The sequence below is a fragment of the Sphaerodactylus townsendi genome, linkage group LG02 (genome assembly GCF_021028975.2).
Source record: "Sphaerodactylus townsendi isolate TG3544 linkage group LG02, MPM_Stown_v2.3, whole genome shotgun sequence".
Lineage (NCBI taxonomy): Eukaryota > Metazoa > Chordata > Lepidosauria > Squamata > Sphaerodactylidae > Sphaerodactylus > Sphaerodactylus townsendi.
This window is the reverse complement of record NC_059426.1, coordinates 11,438,576-11,459,326: the sequence shown is the minus strand read 5'-3', so window position 1 is coordinate 11,459,326 and position 20,751 is coordinate 11,438,576. Positions and strand designations below refer to the sequence as shown.

The 20,751-nt window shown below is 46.6% G+C and overlaps 1 protein-coding gene across 1 annotated transcript in view; it reads right to left on the bottom strand.

The window, feature by feature from the left end:
• PTH2R (parathyroid hormone 2 receptor) overlaps window positions 1-20,751 on the bottom strand; it is an 81,738-nt gene that overhangs the window by 24,490 nt on the left and 36,497 nt on the right. Inside the window, exons 8-9 of the mRNA XM_048485636.1 lie at window positions 19,738-19,798; window positions 6,376-6,442 (exon numbers count right to left, since the gene is read on the bottom strand). Of these exons, the coding sequence (XP_048341593.1) occupies window positions 6,376-6,442; window positions 19,738-19,798 (128 nt within the window). The remainder of the gene's footprint in view (window positions 1-6,375; window positions 6,443-19,737; window positions 19,799-20,751) is intronic.

Below are 20,751 nucleotides of genomic sequence, written 5' to 3'. Positions count from 1 at the left end.
GGTGGTGGGATTCAAACAGTGGCGTAGTGCCAATGGGGCTGAGAGGGGCATGATGGGGGCGTGGCCGGGCATTCCAGGGGTGGGGCATTAATAATTTCTCTGTTACTGTAAAAACTCTTACTGTAAAAAAAAATTCCTAATTTCCAGCTGGTATCTTTCTGTCCATAATTGAAACTCATTATAGCAAGTCCTATCGTCTACTGCCAACAGAAACAACCACTTCTCCTCTAATTGACTGCCTGTCAAATACTGAATACTTTCAAATACTTAATTTTGTTTCTAGAAATCACAAGAAGGATACTTTCCTTAAACAAGTAACTTGACCATATTTCTAAAACATGTTTTGAAAACATCCCAACAGGGAGAATTATCCCGTTTTCTACCTTCGCTAACCAGCCACATAGGAAACAACGGGACTTTATGATTTTTGGACTTAATGGAATTTCTAACGGAAAAGCAGACCCAATTAGTAACCCCCTCTCGGCACACACAAATAATTAGTAACCCACTCTTGGGAACTGGTGAGAACCTGCTGGATCCCACCTCTGCTCCCGCTCCTTGTGAGATAGCTGGCCTCATTTTGGAAGCCACTTAAATTTCATCTTGATATAAGTGTTATATTGATATTGCTGTGTATTTTTTTCAAAAGGACCCAGCATCCCTAGCTTTTGTCTGAGGGAGGAGGTGGCGTACCAGCGGGCTGCTTGTACACCCGAATGGGATCCTTCTGTCCGCTCTGCCAGGTGTTCTCTGGAGTACAGGAGCTTTGCTCAGCTCTGCCCAGCCTTTCTGTTGCTGCTGCTGCCACCACCGCCACCTCCCTCAGACCGTTCTCTCACAGACTGGAAGCAGCAGAAACCTCAAAGTGAGAATAAACATTGAGGTTTCTCCACTCTCATTAGCAGCTGGGCTTGCAGGATCCGCAGGGCTAGAACAGAATGTGACAGTTCAGAAACCTCTGCCTTGAGGGAAACGTTCCCTTGTTGCAGAATGCCTAGTGATTGAGATGTATTCCTAGCCCGATGAAGTTGTTACAAAATATATTGCCAGGGATTGTATCCGGTTAATTGAGATGCATTCCTGACTCAATGCAATTGCCACAAGAGATATGTAACCTCCCTGCTATACGTTACCACTGCTGGAATGGGACATTCTTTCCTTGATCTCACTTTATGGCTTCACTCGCTAAGTAGGTAACTAGGTTTACCCCCGACACTTCTGGTCCCGTGGGAAACGGGATGTTTCCGTTGTCCTGTGAGGGCAGGAGACCAGGTGGCTTTATCTCTGTCTATTGCCGATCTCGGGGCACCTCAGTTCTAAAATAATTCTTTCTCACATTCTTTGGGAAAATAGGAGGGGGAATCAACTTCTGAATAAAGGGGATAGCAAAAGGCAGGTTTGGCAGAACTGGGTGCTTCACTGCCTATCAATAAATGCTGCTGATCAACAATACAGAGTCCGTTTCTTGCTTCAAGGTTCGAGACAGAGCAGATCAGAAGTGTATAATCAGCCTGTGGTTTTTAGAAGAAGAAGAAGAAGAAGAAGAAGAAGAAGAAGAAGAAGAAGAAGAAGAAGAAGAAGAAGAAGAGAAGAAGAAGAAGAAGAGAAGAAGAAGAAGAGAAGAAGGAGGAGGAGGAGGAGGAGGAGGAGGAGGAGGAGGAGGAGGAGGAGGAGGAAGAGGTTAAGAGCTCATGTATCTAATCTGGAGGAACCGGGTTGGATTCCCAGCTCTGCCGCCTGAGCTGTGGAGGCTTATCTGGGGAATTCAGATTAGCCTGTACACTCCCACACACGCCAGCTGGGTGACCTTGGGCTAGTCACAGCTTCTCGGAGCTCTCTCAGCCCCACCTACCTCACGGGGTGTTTGTTGTGAGGGGGGAAGGGCAAGGAGATTGTAAGCCCCTTTGAGTCTCCTGCAGGAGAGAAAAGGGGATATAAATCCAAACTCTTCTACTCTTCTTCTTCTTTCTCTCCTGTAGGAGACTCATTTTCTAAGAACACTTGCCCAAAACGGTTTTGGTGATCCTGATATATTGACTATATTTCCCATAAGCCTAACAGCTAAGATCCCACCATATGTACAGTTCAAAGCAAATGTCCTTCAGCAAATATTCTCCTTGTTATTATATTCTTACATTTTGTTCCTTTGACTTATAGGTCGAATCCCCACTACCATCTTAGGCTGATTCCGCATGGGCCAAAAACAGCAGTGTGAAAACAGTGTGAAAATGGTGTAAAAGGGTTTAAAATGGTGTAACAGGGTTTATAATGTTTTCACACCGTTTTCACACCACTGTTTTTGGCCCATGCGGAATCAGCCTTAGCCAGGTTTCAGAACACAAACTAACCAGGTTTGAGGGATGACCTCCCCATTGCTTGCGTGGCAGATTCCGTTTCTGGCACTTGTTCTCCCCGTTAATCCGTGTTCCAGCAGGACCTGGTTGCAAGTGGCATAGACCTCATTAACACAGTTCAGAGCTGATCCGAGGGTAGGGATGAGGGTTGAAACCCTGACTCATTTCCCACCCTGGATTGTGATGCAGAATTTGGGTAACCAATCAGCACTGTGATGCACATGCAGCCTTTCCTTGGTTTCATTTCCGCTTTTGCGATTGGCCAGCAGAAGGGGATGCAAACATTAAATAGTCAAACATGTAACTTTGAATCGTTCATGGTTCACACAGGTAACGATTAACTGTTCGCACAGTTAAACAGTTAAACATTAAACTTTTACACGCTGTTTTTTTTATCATACCCCTACAATGTATGTTTTCGCAGTGGGAAAAGGTCCCGCCCCATCAAGGCAAACCAGCCAATCAGGGGAGACTGGCGAAGCGAGCTAGCCTGGTAGTGGGGATTGCTAAGAGTTCTGCAACCGGGTGTATCTGCTGTGTGCTCGCTGCGGTGGGGAGGGAGAAACTCCGATGAAGAGGACACAGTTTCACAACGAACAGGTTTGGATCTGCGTGCAAATTTCAAGCGGGGATTCGACCATAGTTGGTCTGCTTCATTATTTACATTTCCCTGGTAGCTGTGCCACTCCTCAAATGATCTTTTAATTCCCAGTTCCGTTCCCCCTCAAGGGAAGTAATTAAACCTTTTCTTCTTCTGCGGCAAAGAAAAACCCATGTTTTAAACACTTCATGATAGTAATGAAATAATTGCTAAATGATGAGCATAAAAATCAAAACGAGAAATTAATGAGCAATCACTTTGGTTTCCATAATTGAAGATAATAATAATTGAAGAACAAACAATTAAGGTTTGATATGGGAAGGGATGTGCCCACCTGGAATGGAAATGAAGTGACAAATTGATCAGAGGAGGCTGCAAAAATTTAAAATTTAAAAACACAGCGGTTCTGAAATAACCCAGGGGGACTATCTGCTCATACTAATAGGTTTGTGCAGCAATTGGATTTTAAATTGCAACAATAGGAAACTCTGGAATGCAACAGGTCAGTAATTATATCTTTCGGATTCTTTCTACAAACCAAATGAATGAACAGTGTCCCTTTATTCTCACAATTAAAACACACACACACAAAAAAACATTCTTAGAGCAAAACATTTCCATGGCAAAACATTCCCAACTTCAGGGCAAAAGCCAATAATAATACAGGAGTCACCCACATAAATCAGTAACCCAGAACATTTTTAAAATGTGATTCTGTTGGCTCCTAGCTGATGGCTGGAGATCTCTTAGGATGACCACTGATCTCCAGGCAACAGAGGCCCCTTCCGCATATGCAGAATAATGCACTTTCAAACCATCTTCAATGCACTTTGAAGCTGGATTTTACTGTGTGGAATAGCAAAATCCACTTTCAAACAATTGTGAAAGTGGATTGAATATGCATTATTCTGCATGTGCAGAAGGGGCCAAAGATCAATTTGCCTGGAGAAAAATGGTCCCTCCCCTTCCCAAACCCCATCCCCTTCAGGCTCTGCACCCCCAATCTCCAGGTATTTCCCAATCCAGACCTGGCAATCTCATTCCCTCCCCATTCTTGATTCATGGCTTTCGCAGCAGTGGCATAGTGTTTAAGAGCAGGTGTACTCTAATCTGGAGGAACCACGTTTGATTCCCCGCATATGGGGAATTCAGATTAGCCTGTGCACTCCAGCACATGCCAGCTGGATGACCTTGGGCTAGTCACAGTTCTTCTGAGCTATCTCAGCCCCACCTGCCTCACAGGGTGTCAGGGGCATAATGACCATTGGGCAAAGTGGGCAGTTGACCAGGGCGCTCCCTTGTGGTGGGCACCAAAAATGCAGGGTTCATTTGTGGGTTTTTTTTGGTATTTGAGTGGGTATTCCGTTTTTGGCCTGCAGGTGGTGCAGTTTTTAGGCTAGCACAGGGGTAGGGAACCTGCGGCTCTCCAGATGTTCAGGAACTACAATTCCCATCAGCCTCTGTCAGCATGGCCAATTGGCCATGCTGGTAGGGGCTGATGGGAATTGTAGTTCCTGAACATCTGGAGAGCCGCAGGTTCCCTACTTCTGGGCTAGCAGCACCAAAATTTCAGGGATGTTTCAGGAGACTCTCCTGATGCTATCACCCAGGTTTGGTGAGGTTTAGTTCAGGGAGTCCAAAGTTATGGACTCCCAAAGGAGGTGACCATCCCCCGTTGTTTCCAATGGGAGCTAATAGGAAATGGGGGCTACACCTTTGAGGGTCGATAACCTTGGACCCCCTGATCCAAACTTCACCAAACCTGGGAGGTATTGTAAGGAGAGTCTCTTACTGATACCACCCAGGTTTTGTGAAGTTTGGTTTAGGGGGTCCAAAGCTATGGACTCTCAAAGGGGGTGCTTCCATCACCCATTGTTTCCAATTGGAGCTAATAGAAGATGGGGCTATACCTTTGAGGGTCCATAAATTTGGACCCCCTAAACCAAACTTCACCTCCAAACCTGGGTGGGTATAATTCAAGAGAGTCTCCTAAAGATAGCCCCTGGAAAAGTTTAGGGCCAAGCTGCTAACTTTAACCAAATTGCACTCCTGACAGCAGGCACCCCCCAAATTTCCCCTAGATTTTTCCTTTTTTAAATCCCCCCCTTTGGCATAATTTTAAAGGGAAAATCTGGAGGTCCTTCAGTTGACCATTGAAAGTGATGCTGTTTCAGGGTGGGGAGAACTCAACCCCAAAATAGCATCACTTTTCAATGTTGTTTAAACTGGGAAGTTTAGATTTTTTCTTTTATAGTGGATATTTAAAAGCGAGATAAATCTGGGCTCCCTAGTTTATGGGCCACTACCATTGAAAATGATGCTGTTTGGGAGTGGATTCCAGCAATCCCACTTGTTTGGAAATTAGGGAGCCTTTAAAGGGATTCTCCTTTTAAAATCCACCTCAAAGGGAGGGATTTCTGCTGTGTGCATGGCCTATTGCTGTGTTCAGATTTTGGTGAGTTGGGGCATGTTCTATAATGTGATGGTGACTTTGAAACGACCTGGTGTAAAAAATCATTGCTTGGTCATGGTGGGGGGCATGGCTGCCCGTGGGGGGGGGGGTGCACCAAACTCCAGTTTGCCTAGATATGCCACACTGGACTCCAGCTACAAGGCTCCGGGTGTGTGTGTGCAAGATTGCAGGCCAGGCATCATACCACTCAGTACATCAAATTCAGGTTTTGCCCAGGGTTCCAGTGTGCCTAGTTACGCCACTGCAGGTGTTTGTAAGCCCCTTTGAGTCTCCTATAGGAGAGAAATCTAACTCTTCCTCAAATCCTCCTTGCATTTGCAAATTTGTGCCCGTACAGATGCCACCAGAGGCGTAGCTAGTTATGGACCCTCAAAGGTGTAGCCCCCATCTCCTATTAGCTCCCATTGGAAACAATGGGAGATGGGACCCCTTTTGAGTGTCCATGAGTTTGGACCCCCTGAACTAAACTCCTCACCTAATTTGCGGTGGTATCATCAGGGAGAGTCTCCCCAAGAAACTCCCTTGAGAATTCTTGTGGTGCTAAGCTAGCTTCTAAAACTGCCTCCCCTGAAGACCAAAAAAAAACTGGGAAAAAAAAAACTCCAACCCTGACAAAACGCAACTCTGACAGTGTTTGTGCTCCCCGGGCACGTGCCTGGTCCAACGTGCATCCCCCCTGGCCCCCTGGTAGCTACACCTCTGGATGCCACCATCCCAAGGTTGCCAACTGCCAGGTCATTGCTGGAGATCTCCTGTTTTCAACTCATCCTCTGGAGAAAATGGGTCCTTTGGAAGGCGGATTGTATGGCATTATACCCCACTGAAGTCTCTCCCCTCCCTAGAGTCCCCCCCACCCACAAATCTCCCAAAATTTCAAAACTCAGAGTGGGCAACCCTACCCCCCTCAATCAGAGCATTTAAACAAACGTGATATGTATCAGGCCTACCCCAATAGCTGCTAAAATTGGAGCTTGGTAAATCCACTTGAGGTCTCCAACGCTGAGCTCCCAGCACCTGTAAAATCAAAGATTTCAGCATGACCAGCATGAAGCAGGGGAATAAATTCTCCTGGAGTATATTCATTCTTTGGCTGGAAAGGGTTACCTGCCTTTTTAGAACAAGCGCAGAATGAGAGGTTTCCAGTTTCGGGCTTTCAAAAAAGATTTCAAAGGCCCTTCATCATTAATGAACCAATCCGTAATTTTGAAGGAAGCTGTAAATGGATCTCATGCCAGGCCTGGAGTGCTACCTGAATTCTAAGTTTGGCTGTTCAAAGACTAGTAATTTTTAAAGAGCAAGTTCCCACCAACAGCAAAAGAAGAGGAAAGCTCTTTTGCACCCCCTCTTTTGCACTCCTTTGTGAGGAGGGAAGATGCCATGGTAAAGGGTGATCTTATCAGACCTTGGAAGCTAAGCAGCATCGGTACTTGGATGGGAGACCACCAAGGAAAGCTCAAAAGGCAATGGCAAACCACCTCTGTTTCTCAGATCCTGTAAACCAGGGGTCTTCACCAGAATTGCATAGCCCCTCCAGGATGTTCATGGATCTGCCCCAATTCCCATCAGCCCCTGCCAGCATGGCCAAGGTAGGTAGGAGGAGCCTCATGGGAATTGTAGTCTATGAACATCTGGAGGGCCATAGTTTGAAGACCCCTGCTGTAAACTGAGCAGGGTCAGTAGCTAAGCAGGGTCAGTAGATAGAAGGGACACCACCAAAGAAGACTCTGTAGAGAACGGCAATGGCAAACCACCTCTGCTTCTCAGATCTCTGAAGCTAAGCAGGGTCAGTACTTAGAGGGGAGACCACCAAAAAAGACTCTGAAGAGGAAGGCAATAGAAAACCACCTCTGCGTCTCAGATTTCAAAAACTAAGTAGGATCAGTACTTAGAAGGGAGACCAGAACAGGGGCACAGAGCCAAATATCTTGAACGATTAACTGAACCCCAACAGAGATGGATTATTGCAAGGGTCAGATGCAATACTTTCCCATCGGCCATTACAAGCGTTACGCTACCTATCTATCCCCTCTCTCTCAGGATCGTGCGGTCCTGTCCAGCCACACTCGTAAAAAACCAAGGCTGGGAGACTCTTCAAGCTCACATTATAATTCTGACTGTCCGAGGATATGTGGGTATTAGGAATTTCTCTCCTGGGTGGGTCTTAGACAAATCTGAAAGAGACTCTGACAACTCTTGTTGTGGAGCTTTTGTTAAATAACACAGAGGCCGCGGCTCTTGGAAAAGTGCAGTGTAAATTTTCTTTGACAAGTGACAGACTTTTCTTGGCAACGTCCAATGCTAGATACAGTTGATCTGTCTGTGTTTTGAATGTACGTTTGATTTGTACTTCAGAAATGTCTGTAACGCTCTGGAGCCTATTTTAATATGCCTAATAAAGGTTGTAAATTAAAAAAAAGAAGGGAGACCCTCAAGGAAGACTCTACAGAGGAAGGCAGTGGCAAACCACCTCGGCTTCTCACTTGCTTTGTCACCCCCTTGCTGCTTTGCCGTATACTGGTTGTGACTTCAGACCTTTGTGTGTTGTGGGGAGGGGAGAAGAGGGGAGGAACTGGATCAGAGAGGCAGAACTGGCTGTTTGACCCATTCCTCTCTGCATTGTTTCGAGAATGAATCAACCACCATTAGCCCCATCAGGGAAAGGAGAAGAAGCCTGTAGCGTTCCTGTCTTTTCTGGGGTTGCCAGCAGGGGTGTAATGCCCATTGGGCAAGGTGGACAGTTGCCCAGGGCACCTCCTTGTGGGGGGCATCAAATGCAGTGGGTCTGCTTTTGAGAGTTTGTATGGCTTTTCCATTTTAGCAGCGCGCCGGTCTTTGGAGGGCCAGTGGCACCAAAATTTCAGTGTATCACCAGGAGACTGTCCTTATGCTACCCCCCAAGTCTGGTGAGGTTTGGTTCAGGGAGTCCAAAGTTATGGACTCCCAAAGGGGGTGCCCCATTCCCCATTGTTTCCAATGGGACCTAATTGGATATGGGGGCTACAGTTTTGAGGGTCCATAACTTTGGCCCCCTTGAACCAAACTGCACCAAACTTGGGGGGGTAGCATTAGGACAGTCTCCTGATGGTATGCTGAAATTTTGGTGCTGATATGTATAAAAATGCACCCCCTGCAGGCACCAATGTCCTGGTGCAAAAAATTGGTCGTGGTGCGGGTCCGCTCATTGAGGGGGGGCATCCAACTCAGGTTTTGCCCAGGGCTACAGTTTGCCTCGTTACACCCCTGGTTGCCAGCTTCCATGTCGGGGGCAGGAGGTCTCCTGGGATTGCCCCTGACCTCCGGACTGCACGCATCGTTTATTCAAAATGTTTATTCCCCTCGCCTGCAGAAAATGGCTGATTTGGAAAGTGGATTGCAGGGCATTAAACCCTGGCAAGATCTTCCCCTTCCTAAACCTCAAATATTCAGGTGACCTTCTCAAATCTCCAGGTATTTCTGAACCAGCAGTTGGTAGCACTCGTCCTATTGTCCAGCTGGGCTCCTGAAATTGCTTTTCACTAGGTCAGACTCTTGGTCCATCCATCCTTCCTAATCAATCAACATCTTTATTAGCATCGAGAGGAGGATAAAATAGTTTTATCCCCATGCAGTTAATTCGTTCAATAACATCCCACTTATCCTGAAAAAAACCTCTTTTGAAATATCAATATGCTTTTCCCCACTTACCTTCTGCCCCGCCGCTTACCGTAGGCAAGTAGTCGCGGGGTCCCCGGCACTCCTTCACTACAGGGCGGCGATAACGAGCAGCTTCGACGCTGCCGCCGTCGCACCCCCTCAGCATGCGTCATTCCTGGCGCTCTTCCAAATGGCTCCTTTTGATGACCCGTGCAGAAGCTGGGTTGTAGCTCCGGCACGCGACCAGAAATGACGCCAGCACTGGAGAGCATACGCATAGGGCCGCGGCAAGTGGGGAAGCGTCCATTGTCATGAAAATTCGCGTGCTTCCAAGTAGTAACCTCAGGATTATAATCAGATGAAAGAAATTTCATCTGATTCTTCGATTGTCCAATCTTGTTGGCGCTCGCAGAAGGGGATACATTAATTGAGAACTCTGCCGACTATGCAGTGGGTAGTGCAAGAGGGGACAGGCACAATAGTGGCCTTTTCCGCACAACCAAGATAAAACATTTTGAGGAGTTCCACAGATGTTCCCCTCCCCCTAATGTTTTATTTCCAGCCTCAAAGTGTTTTAAATGTACCCTCACGTTTGGGAAATGTTATTGTTGAAATATTTTCAAAATGTTTTGACCTGGTGTGTGTATCCCCTTAAAATGTTTTCGACATTTCTCTGCAGCCCTCAGACTTCCTCCCCGGTGCCATTTTCTGAGCTCGCTCCGTGGGCTCGCCCGTTTAGTTTCATTATTTTCATTTGGTGGGGTCAAAGCTTCAAAGCTTCGCGTACGCAACCTACAAGAATCGCAGCCCAAGGCTTCGAGGCATCACAGCATCAAATCCACAGAGAATCCCGCCAAAATGGAACCATCACAAAATGGCGGCCAGGAATCTTTTCAAAGGGGATGAGTGCCAACAAACAAGGGGGAAGGATTGAAAACATTTTGTCAACATTTGGGGGGGATTAGTCCAGAAAGGGCCCATGTCATGTTCTTTAAGTTGACAACAGCAAAGTCTTTCTTCGTGAGGAATATTCAAATATTTTGCCAATAACAATCTGGCCTGCATGCAGGGAAAGCCAGCGTGGGATAGTGGTTAGGAGCAATGGACTCTAATCTGGAGAACCATGTTCGATTCCCCACTCCTCCACATGGAGCTTGCTGGGTGACACTGGGCTGGTCATAGTCCTCTCAGAATTCCCTCAGCCCCACCTACCACAGAAGGTGTCTGTTGTACGAAGGGGAAAGGAAAGGAGTTTGTAAGCCACTTTGAGACTCCTAAAAGGTAGAAAAATGATGGGTACAACCCCCCCTTCTTCTTCTTCTTCTTCTTCTTGTTCTTCTTCTTCTTGTTGTTCTTCTTCTTCTTCTTCTTGTTCTTCTTCTTCTTCTTCTTGTTCTTCTTCTTTTCTTTTCTTTTGTTCTTTTCTTTTTCTTTTCTTCTCCTTTTTTCTTCTCCTTTTTTCTTCTTCTTTTCTTCTTCTTCTCCTTCTTGTTCTCCTTCTCCTTTTTCTTCTCCTCTTCCTCCTCCTCTTCCTCCTCTTCCTCCTTCTCCTCCTGCTCCTCCTCCTCCTCCTTCTTCTTCAGGGTGAACATTTTCAAAGAATCCTAGAGACTGCATTTTTGAACAGGTGACATTCAATTTATTCTCCAGCATTTAATGAAGAGATGAAAGGAGACTCAGTGGGGAAGTGCACCCTTTCCCTCACATCATGAATCAGGAAGTGGAGACCTGTCACTTTCACTTAGTAATCATCAGGAGCAATCCACGAGGCTGGAGGAAGTGTGTTCCCGGGACCTGGTTGCCTCATTAATAGCTGCTTATCGAAGGCTACGATTTTGCAGTGGCATTTCTCTCTGCAGATCTACCTCCGGGCACAGGAACTGAGAAGAGAAACTATTATTACTGCAGCAGAACACCTTGTTCATCATACATGTCTTGCTCATTTTTCTTGTCTGTGACTCATGGAGACATCTGCACAGAGGAATAAAGGGGGTGTGTTGAACTGGAGGGGACAGGAATGTCACTAATTATCTTCAGGAGACCTGTCAGTGGCCGATTACCCACTGCTGCCTGTTCCCCGCCCCTGCCCCGCTCTAGCACAAAAAGTCATGCCAGAAGTGCTCTTGCTTTCCCTGGGGAAAGCAAGAAGCATGTGTGGGCAAGAGGAAGCATGTTGGGACAAGGAATCTTGCCCCAATGCACCTCCGCTCTTTGCACACCACAAAGAGGAAGCACATTGGGGAAGAATTGTTTCCCTGATGCGCTTCCGGTTCCACTGTGCTCCCCAGGGCTTCGGGGATGGGGCGGTATAAAAATCTAATAAAATACTAATAATAATAATAATAATAATAATAATAATAATAATAATAATAATAATAATAATAATAATAATAATAATAATAATAATAATAATAATAATAATAATAATAATAATTGACACATGGGCACATAGGATTCTTCATCTTGCGGTCTTTGAACAAGGTGACCAGACATCCCGCTTTTGGCAGGACAGTCCCGCCTTAAATCAATTTGTCCCGTGTCCTGTGGGTTTTTTGAACTGTCCCGATTTTTGCCCTGCCCTGTCACAGGGTGGGAAACAGGGGGCCTCTAGAAGGCAGTAAGTGGCCTCACAGACGTGTACAGGGGAGCCAAGACTGCCTTCTGGGCGCTCCTGCTTCCCGCTGTCTGGTCTCCTGGTTTACAAAGGTGACAATCTGGTCACCTTATCTTTGGACCAAGACTCCTTCCGTATAAATCCCAAGTCCGTTCTTAACAACTTCAGCAGGCCCCTGTAATTTATCACACTCTAGGCTATTTAGATGATGTCTTGTTACAACTCCAGAAAAACTGCTGTTTCTCTCCTGTAAGGAGACTTAAGGCAGCTTACAAGCTCCTTCCCCTTCCTCTCCCTGCAGCAGACACCTTGTGAGGTAGGTGGGGCTGAGAGAGTTCAGAGAGAACTGTGACTAGCCCAAAGCCACCCAACAGGCCTCATGTGTAGGAGCAGTGAAACAAATCCAGTTCGCCAATTAGAGTCCGCCGCTCATGTGGAGGAGTGGGGAATCAAACCCGATTCTTCAGGTTGGAGTCCACTGCTCTTAACCATTACACCTCACTGCTATTTACCTCTCCAATAGAAGACAGAAAGAGCCAAGTGGTTTGCCCTCAGACTTGTTTCTCATCCTCCTGTTGCTGGTTATCTTTACTTCCTTGGAAAGGCTGAGCCAGCAAGGAGTCCCAAGGCCTTTTTCACACACACGGTTTGTTCTTGATTTAATATGTGAGGTCGTCACGGTTTCTGCCTTTTTTTCGCACACACTTGAGCCGTAATGTGGCCCGACCCCTAATCTGTACCTCATTTCAGCCTTTGTCCCACATTTTTCCTGTTGCTCGATAATTGTGCAACTTTCTTGGATAAAATGGATTCCCCCCACAATCTGGTGCCTAGGTGCAAAACACAACTGGAGCAAGCTTACCGCGAGGATCACGCTTCACTGTGTGATGCGCATTTCTCCAACCAATCAGGATGCGGTTGAGCTTACGAAGCGCTGCCAAGATTTCACATGGAACCCGCCCCTGGACGGCACAACAGCCAATCGGAATCGTCGTTTGCACCGCATTCCAGGGCGATGCAAAAACACAGGAGTTGTGAAGCACCCAGAAGATCCGTAACAACCTGGTGATGTGTGAATGCTCTCGAGCGACGAAACAGCAACAAAAAGGTCAGGATGTCGATGCAGATTGCTTTAATTCTAGAACAAACCGCGTGTGCGAAAAAGGCCCAAAGCAGGAACTCAAAGGCTTAATGTGTTCTTTCCCTCAAAGGCTGTGCTCTATCAGTTCTCAATTTGTCTGAATGATTTCCAGTCCATTATACTCTCTTGGCAGTTCCTCAGGTGTTTTCAGTTGTTTCATCCTGGTGACCAATAATCTGGATGCAAATAGATCTTTTACATGAGATGAATTCAGAATGTTGCCTGGATACCCAGAAGGCCTGTGGAGCTGCCTTTTCAAAAAAAAGGGCTTGTGTTTAGCTTTGTACAGACTCAGCCCCGATGAACAAAATGGACCCAGGTAAGTTTAAATAGTGTGGCTCAATGAAGTGGCCCAGCAGGAACTCCGTGACACAGACATGCTTCGTAGCCATCAGTCAAAGATACATAAATAAACAGTGAAGGACAAACAAAACCAAATCAAAATAAGCAAAAGGTAGGTATACTGCAGCTACTGCATACACTGTGACTTGGAACCATCCGTGAAAAATATATAAACCCCATTTTAATCTATACAGCTGGATTTTCTGACACTTTAAAGCTATCTTGTTTATTAAACTCTTCTGATCCAACCATATGGGAAGACTTAACTAGTTTCTTGCAAGCAGTAATAGAAGTTCATCATGGTGTTAACCTATAGGACCAGTGGTGGGATCCAAAAATTTTAGTAACAGGTTGCCATGGTGGTGGGATTCAAACTGTGGCGACTACCGGGCCGTGGAGGGCGGTGGCGGCATTTCCAGGCATTCCTGGGCGGGGCATTCCTGGGCGGGGCTGTGGCAAGGACGCAGCTGCTGCTGCCGGTCCTTGGGCGGGAAACGAATGCACGCAGGCGCAGACTGCCACGCACGCCGGCGCACCTCCTGCTAGACTGCTTCAAGTTCTGCACACTACTGCTGAGAGGAGGGGCGTAACTAAGGCAAAAAATCACGTGGCAAAATCACCCATTAGTAACCCCCTCTCGGCACACACAAATAATTAGTAACCTACTCTCGGGAACCCGTGAGAACCTGCTGGATCCCACCTCTGGTTATATAGCATCCTGCACCCATGTTTCTTGACCCATGTGGAATGGGCCTGAATGTTCAGATGTTAAAAAGCCACGCATAAAATGGAAAGGAAGAACCGTCAACTGTATTGTTCTGGGACATACTTTTATGGGCTGCATCAGTTGCATCGACTGAGGTCATGGCATCCAACCTGTAGTGGCTGACTAAAGTTGAGGCCCATGTCACTACTCCGCAGAGCACTGGTGTTACAAGCGATATAGGAGGATTCATGTTACTAGGAATACACAGTAACACCTTCTGTTGGCTGAATGTCTTGAGACTTGCTAGCCAAAGAAATGTGGTCTCTCTCAGCCACCAATTCGATGATGATTTGGAGATCCCCCCACCGCTCTGGATAATAGTACTGAAGTGAGGTGGCCAACTCTGGGTTGGGAAAAAACTTGTTATATTTGGGGGATGGAGTTTGTGGGAGGGATCTCAGTTGGGCATAATGCCACAGAGTCCATCCTCCAAAGCAGCCATTTTATCCACGGGAACTGATCTGAGCTGAACGGAGGTCCAAAGTGTTGGAATTCCCAGCCTTGCTTTGCATGCAGCAGCAGCAAGAGCAGCATGGAATTCTGGGAAGCTGCACGAACATTCTAAAGGTGGCAGTTAGAATCCGTTGGTAGTGTTCTGTTCCCTCACCACACACACTATTATTATTATTATTATTATTATTATTATTATTATTATTATTATTATTATTATTATTATTATTATTATTATTATTATTATTATTATTATTATTATTATTATTATTTATTAGGCTTATAAACCGCCCTCCCCCGAAGGGCTCAGGGCGGTGAACGATATATAGTAGAGCACAATAATAAGTTAAATTCAGTAAATATAAATTAAATACAGCTCTAATAAAAATAAGCCCAACCCCATTAAAATACAGTACAATAGTATAGCATTAAAACAAGATGGCACCAACTTCCGTTCTCCCAAACTTCAAAGGGGACGGGCGGTAGATCCACTTGATGTTATAAGATCATAAAGAGGAGGGGGGGTAGGGGGCCCCTATCAATGGCTAGGCTCCCCAAAGGCCCGGTGGAACAACTCTGTCTTGCAGGCCCTACGGAATTCAACAAGATCCCGCAGGGCCCGAACAGCTGGTGGGAGAGTGTTCCACCAGGCAGGGGCCAGAGCAGTAAAGGCTCTGGCCCGGGTGGAGGCCAGCCGTATCATTGAGGGGCCAGGGATCACCAGTAAGTTGGCCTCTGCCGAACGCAGAGGCCGATTCGGGACATATGGGGTAAGACGGTCCCGTAGGTACGTAGGTCCCAAGCCGCGTAAAGCCTTAAAGGTTAACACCAGCACCTTGAAAATGATTCGGTATTCAATCAGTAACCAGTGCAAGCGGCGGAGCACAGGCATGATGTGTTCTCTCATGGCACCTCCCGTGAGCATACGCGCCGCTGCATTCTGGACCATTTTCAATCTCCGAATCAGACGCAAGGGAAGGCCCGCGTAGAGCGAGTTGCAATAGTCTAGCCTGGAGGTGACCGTTGCATGGACCACCGTGGCCAAGTCAGCTTGGGAGAGGAAGGGGACCAGCCTCCAGGCCTGGCGAAGATGGTAAAACGCAACCCGGGTTATATGGGCCACCTGGGTCTCCATCGAAAGAGACGAATCCAGGTGGACCCCCAGGTCGCGAACAGAGGGGACTGGTGCCAATATAGCCCCCTCCCACACCGGCGGCTGGAGGTCCCCCACCCCACCCTCACGCCTCAGCCAAAGGATCTCCGTCTTCGATGGATTCAGTTTCAGCCTGCTCTGTTTCAACCAACCAGCTACGGCCTCCAAACAATGCTGGAGAGCTGCAGGGGCGGCGGCCGCTCCCCTCTCCATCAACACTAGGAGACTCCCTGACTGACTAACTAAAAGAAAGATGCCCTGTATACTGCTCTGTAAACCAAATGATATAGAAATGTGCTCTGACTATACTGAATAAAAGATATTTTAACACAACCAAACTGTAACAAACCATTAGCCGTGCATGTAACTATTATGTGATACTTGTGTATATAATGTATCTCTCTCTCAGGTTAAGTAAAGTTCTGCTTATGTTTTCATGAACGTCGGAGGTAAAACGGCCGGTTTTTTGACAGATAAGCTATTCTAATATGATGTGCCGCACAATCCACATTTCCACCCATTACTTTGCTTGACAGGATTATATATACACCAAATATACCTGTTGCCCTTCAGTCTGAAAATCAATGGTAATAGCAGAAGATCTCCAGATACCCCTTTACAACAATGTATGTTTACACTCACCCCCTCGAAATGATTCCTGACTGCCATTACATGATTTTTTCACTTAAAAAAAACCTTCTGTGTTGAATCAATGCTCCAATGCTTCACAGTCTTGTGATGTGTTCTATACTCCTTGTACACTCGATGCTTTGAAGATTGCCCTCCCAATAAAAGAACAAACAGAGAAATGATGCAAATAAACAGGCAAGGAGGAACTGAGTGAGCTTAGAAAATGGCGCCGAGGCGGAAGTTTAGGGAAGCAGAGTTTTCAAAACATTTCAGCTAGAGAACCATTTTAAAAGGGGATTCATTTAAAATGTTTTGAGGTTGGAAATATAATGTTTGGGGGTTAAAAAAAAGATATGTGGAACTCCATGGTGGAAACGTTTCGTTTCCTGCCTTGAAATGTTTTAAAAGATTTGTGTGGAAAGGCCCTAGACTGCAGGCAAGAAACAAAGATTCAGACTTTTGGTTAGCGGAAGTTGTTCTACCATAAATATGCAAGACTCTGCCAAGATCCAAAACGTATCAGTTCTTTTTCTTTGCATGACTGGGATTTGAAGAAAATGAAGGCAAGCAGATCGCTCAATTCCTGTGAGAAGTTGAGCTGACCTTCAGAATCAATGAAGTGTGGTATCAAAGAGAAGGCTGCTTTTTCTTTATGGAACACACAGAGACCGGTGCGAATGGAGTGTGTGTTTTTCTCAGACGCTCTCCTTGCTGAAGTAATTGGGCACCGACAACAAAAATGTTAAGGTTAAGATGTCCTACAGACACTTCAGATAGAGACTTGGTCGTACAACACGAAGCCTCCAAGACAGAAAATGATGCACGGTTGGAAGATTAGATGGAGGAGTGACAGGAAGCAAACATTTAACCCGAGGATGCCTTTTCAGAGGAATGCTGTCCCCTGGCATGACAACAGACAAGTGAGGCACATGAGGAACTCATGGGCAAATTCCTCCACTGATCACTGCTTAATCATCTGGTTTCTGAGATGCCCAGTCCCCTCTCTGAGCGTTTCCCCACTTACTCATAGCCCCCTATGCCGCACGCTACTCTCAGCGCGCGACATTTCTGGCGCACGCCCGGGCTTCCCCACGACCCTGCGCCGTTTTGAAGAGTGCCAGGAATGACCCGCGCTGAGGGGGCGTGACAGCGGCAGCGGCGGGGCGGCTGCGTTGTCGCCACCCCCGTAGTGGGGAGTGCCGGGGGACCCACGCTACTTGGCTACGGTCGCGCAGGGCAGAAGGTAAGTGGGGAAACGCCCTCTGTTCCCTTTCCTCTCAGTGCTGATTGCTACTCTTCCTATATACCTTCCCATCCTTGGCCCCAGCTCACCAGCCATCTGCCAAGTCTTCTCCTCCTGAGCAGCTGATGGAATTTATCATGATATATAAAAAATAAAGGTTCACAAAAGGTTCATCTTCTAGTCAGCAGAGGTTTGCCCAACAAAGAGGCCGGAGACAGTCTAGGGGAGACAGTCTAGGGGAGGGGTCTGCAACCTTCAACTCTCCAGATGTTCATGGACTACAATTCCCACCAGCCCCTGCCAGCATGCCCAATTGGCTGATGGGAATTGTAGTCCATGAACATCTGGAGAGCCACAGGTTGCAGTCCCCGGGTCTAGGGGCAAGTGGCTACAGTTAACCTTTAACATGATTGGTGAGTTCAACTGTGACTCTAGACCAGGGGTCAGCAACCTTTAACATCCAAAGAGCCATTTGGACCCGTTTTCCATGGAAAAGAAAACACTTGGAGCCACGAATATTTTTTGACATTTAAAATGAAGATGACACTGTATATATTGGTTTTTTTACCTTTACGCTTTGTTCAAACAACTACAGTGTGTTGCTTATGAAATCCATGAAGTGCTACAGAGAAAAGTATATTTTATTTATGTAAAGAACGCATTTTGAACTCTTAAATAATAATAACCGAAAAACATGCCGAGTCTGAAGGTCTCTGTCAAATGAATTAAAAAGCATGTAGCAAACAAAAAATGCTGTGAGCTGTCATCCAAGTGGGCAGGATAGACAGCGGTGGCAACGCCAATGATGGCAAGTTGCACTTGGGACACGGCGAGCGTGCCTCCCTCTCCACCCCCTCCTTCCTTCCTTCCTCTCTCCAACGTCCTTTCCCCTCCTGCCCTCATCAGGTGCCTGCTGTCACCTGCCCGGCTGGGGGCGTCTTCCGTAGATGGCCCAGGGTAGTTGTGCGCTTGCTTATTATGGCAAAGCATGGTCCTCAGGTTGCTCAGGTCCCAAGCCACACAGAGCCGCAGTACAAGGACAAAAGAGCCGCATGCGGCTCCGGAGTCACAGGTTGCAGACCCCTGCTCTAGACCAATGAGAGGCTGTTGCCAGGGTGGGGGAAAAGTATCCTGTTTGAATGTATAAAAGGCAAAGCATTGTACATGCTAAGTTCAGAGTGTAAGTTGAGTGTCTAAGTTTAGTGTGTGTGTGTTCACTGTGTTCTTCCTGAAGAGTTCTGTATAGCTTTGTAGTCTTGTATAGGATAGACTTGTGTAACCTTGCAGCTGCTAAAGTAAAACCTTCCTATTGGAAAGAACATCTTGCGTGGAGAGTATTCTTTTCCAAAGTGCTAGGAGGCTGCAGTGAGTGCAAGAAGATTACCAGACCTTCTCATCTTACCAGAGTAACTCCGCTTTAAACTCTGCTGATGGAATTCTCCCCGCCTCCCATCACACCTCCAGAGCCCACCCCCACAGTCTGGCCAATCAGAAGCTCTTCTTTCTACCCACATCCCTACTGACATCACCACTTTCATTTGATGAACAGCTTGCTCAAATAGCAGCTATCCAATTGCCCATACAGGAAAAATGAGAATCAAGTATTTATCATTTTGCTTACTTCATCCATAAATTGCCTGTTCCTCTGGCAGAGAACCAAGTTGGCTAATAATATTCCCCCCTTCTCCCTTTTATCCTCACAACAACTCTGTGACACAGATGAGGTTGAGAGTGTAGAGGGCATCTTGTGTCAGGGGACTGTATCTAGTTGGTTGAGATGCATTCATAGCTCGATGTAACTGCTACAAGATATATGCAAACAGCTTGCTAAAAGATATATCTAACCATCCTGCTCTATGTTATCACTGTCATTACGGGGCATTCTTTCCTTGATCTTTGCTTTATGACTTCACACGCTGAGTAGATAACTAGGCTTTCCCCTGACACTTTTGTCTCATGGGAAACGGGATTGTTTCCGCTGTCCTGTGGGCGCAGGATGCCAGGTGGCTTTATCTCTATCGATCGCTGGCCTCGGGTGCTTCAGCTCCAAATTAACTATTTCTCGTATTTTGGGGGGAAATGGGAGGCGGGAGTAGCATTGGAGTAAAACTGATAGCAAAAGCCAGGTTCTCCAGAACTCGCTTTATCCAGATGGGTGCTTCGATACTTTCCAATAAATGCTACTGATCAACAATCCAGAGTCTGTTTATTGCTTTAAGGTCTGAGTCCTAACACCTTTCGCAGCAGAGGGAGGATGCAAACCCTGGAAACCCCCAGATCCTCTGACCACAACACTATGCTACCTCTCCACATCACACTTTTACCTTGTCCACTGACCTTGAATCTGCCACCGTCGCTCGAACCACAGCCCACGCTGTTACAAATGCAGCTGGAAATCCTATAAATGAAAAAAAAAGTTACCTGTTAGGTCAGATTGGCGGGAGGAACAAAAGAGTGTCTCAAAATCCTTTTCACCTATGGCAAAAGCAAGTAATAAAAGCCATTGGGGAATGAGTGGCCTTTGGGGGATTCTGCACAGGACAAATAGAACGGGTTCAGGTCCTTTTTCAAAGTGTTATGGGGGAGAAATTCCCACAGAACTCCCCCGACACTTCTAACCCATTATATTTGCCTGAACTTCGGTTAAATGAAAGTAGCTAAATAAGCAATTACGCATAAGCATTTATTGTCATTGTGCACGCACAACGAAAATTTACAGCAGCATTCCTCGATGCACACAATTTCAGACTCATACCCCATCCTCACTTTCCCCTTCCTCCACCCATCCCTACACAGCCCCAAACACATCAACACGAAGCCCCGGAGTTCAGCATCGCCACAGCTCCAGAGTAGAAGCTGTCTCGAAGCCTCTTTGTCCTAGTTTTGATAGACCTGTATCGTCTGTCGGATGGTAACAGTTCAAAAAGAGAGTGTGCTGGATGAGACGGGTCTCTCAGAATATTTTGGGCTTTCTTTAGGCTTCGGGAATTATAGAGTTCTTCCAAGGAGGGGAGAGGGCAGCCGATAATCCTCTGTGCAGTAGTGATCACCCTTTGGAGCGCCTTCCTATCCGCCACTGTGCAACTGGAGAACCATACACAGATGCAGTAGGTTAAGACTTGTTTTTTCTTCAACCTGGGTTTCAGACTCTTTCTGCTTGTCTGTGCTAACTAAGGCAAACAGGAAGTGTTCTATTCCGCCCCCCCCCCCCCAATCGACCATTATGGTGGATTCTCCAGGTGGCCACCATTAGAATGAATTCTGTAACAGGGGGCCATCATGTTGTGCAGGTAAGTGGGTGGGGCAATTCTTAGGTGGGGTGGAATCTCAGCTGTGCAGTTCACAGGGAAA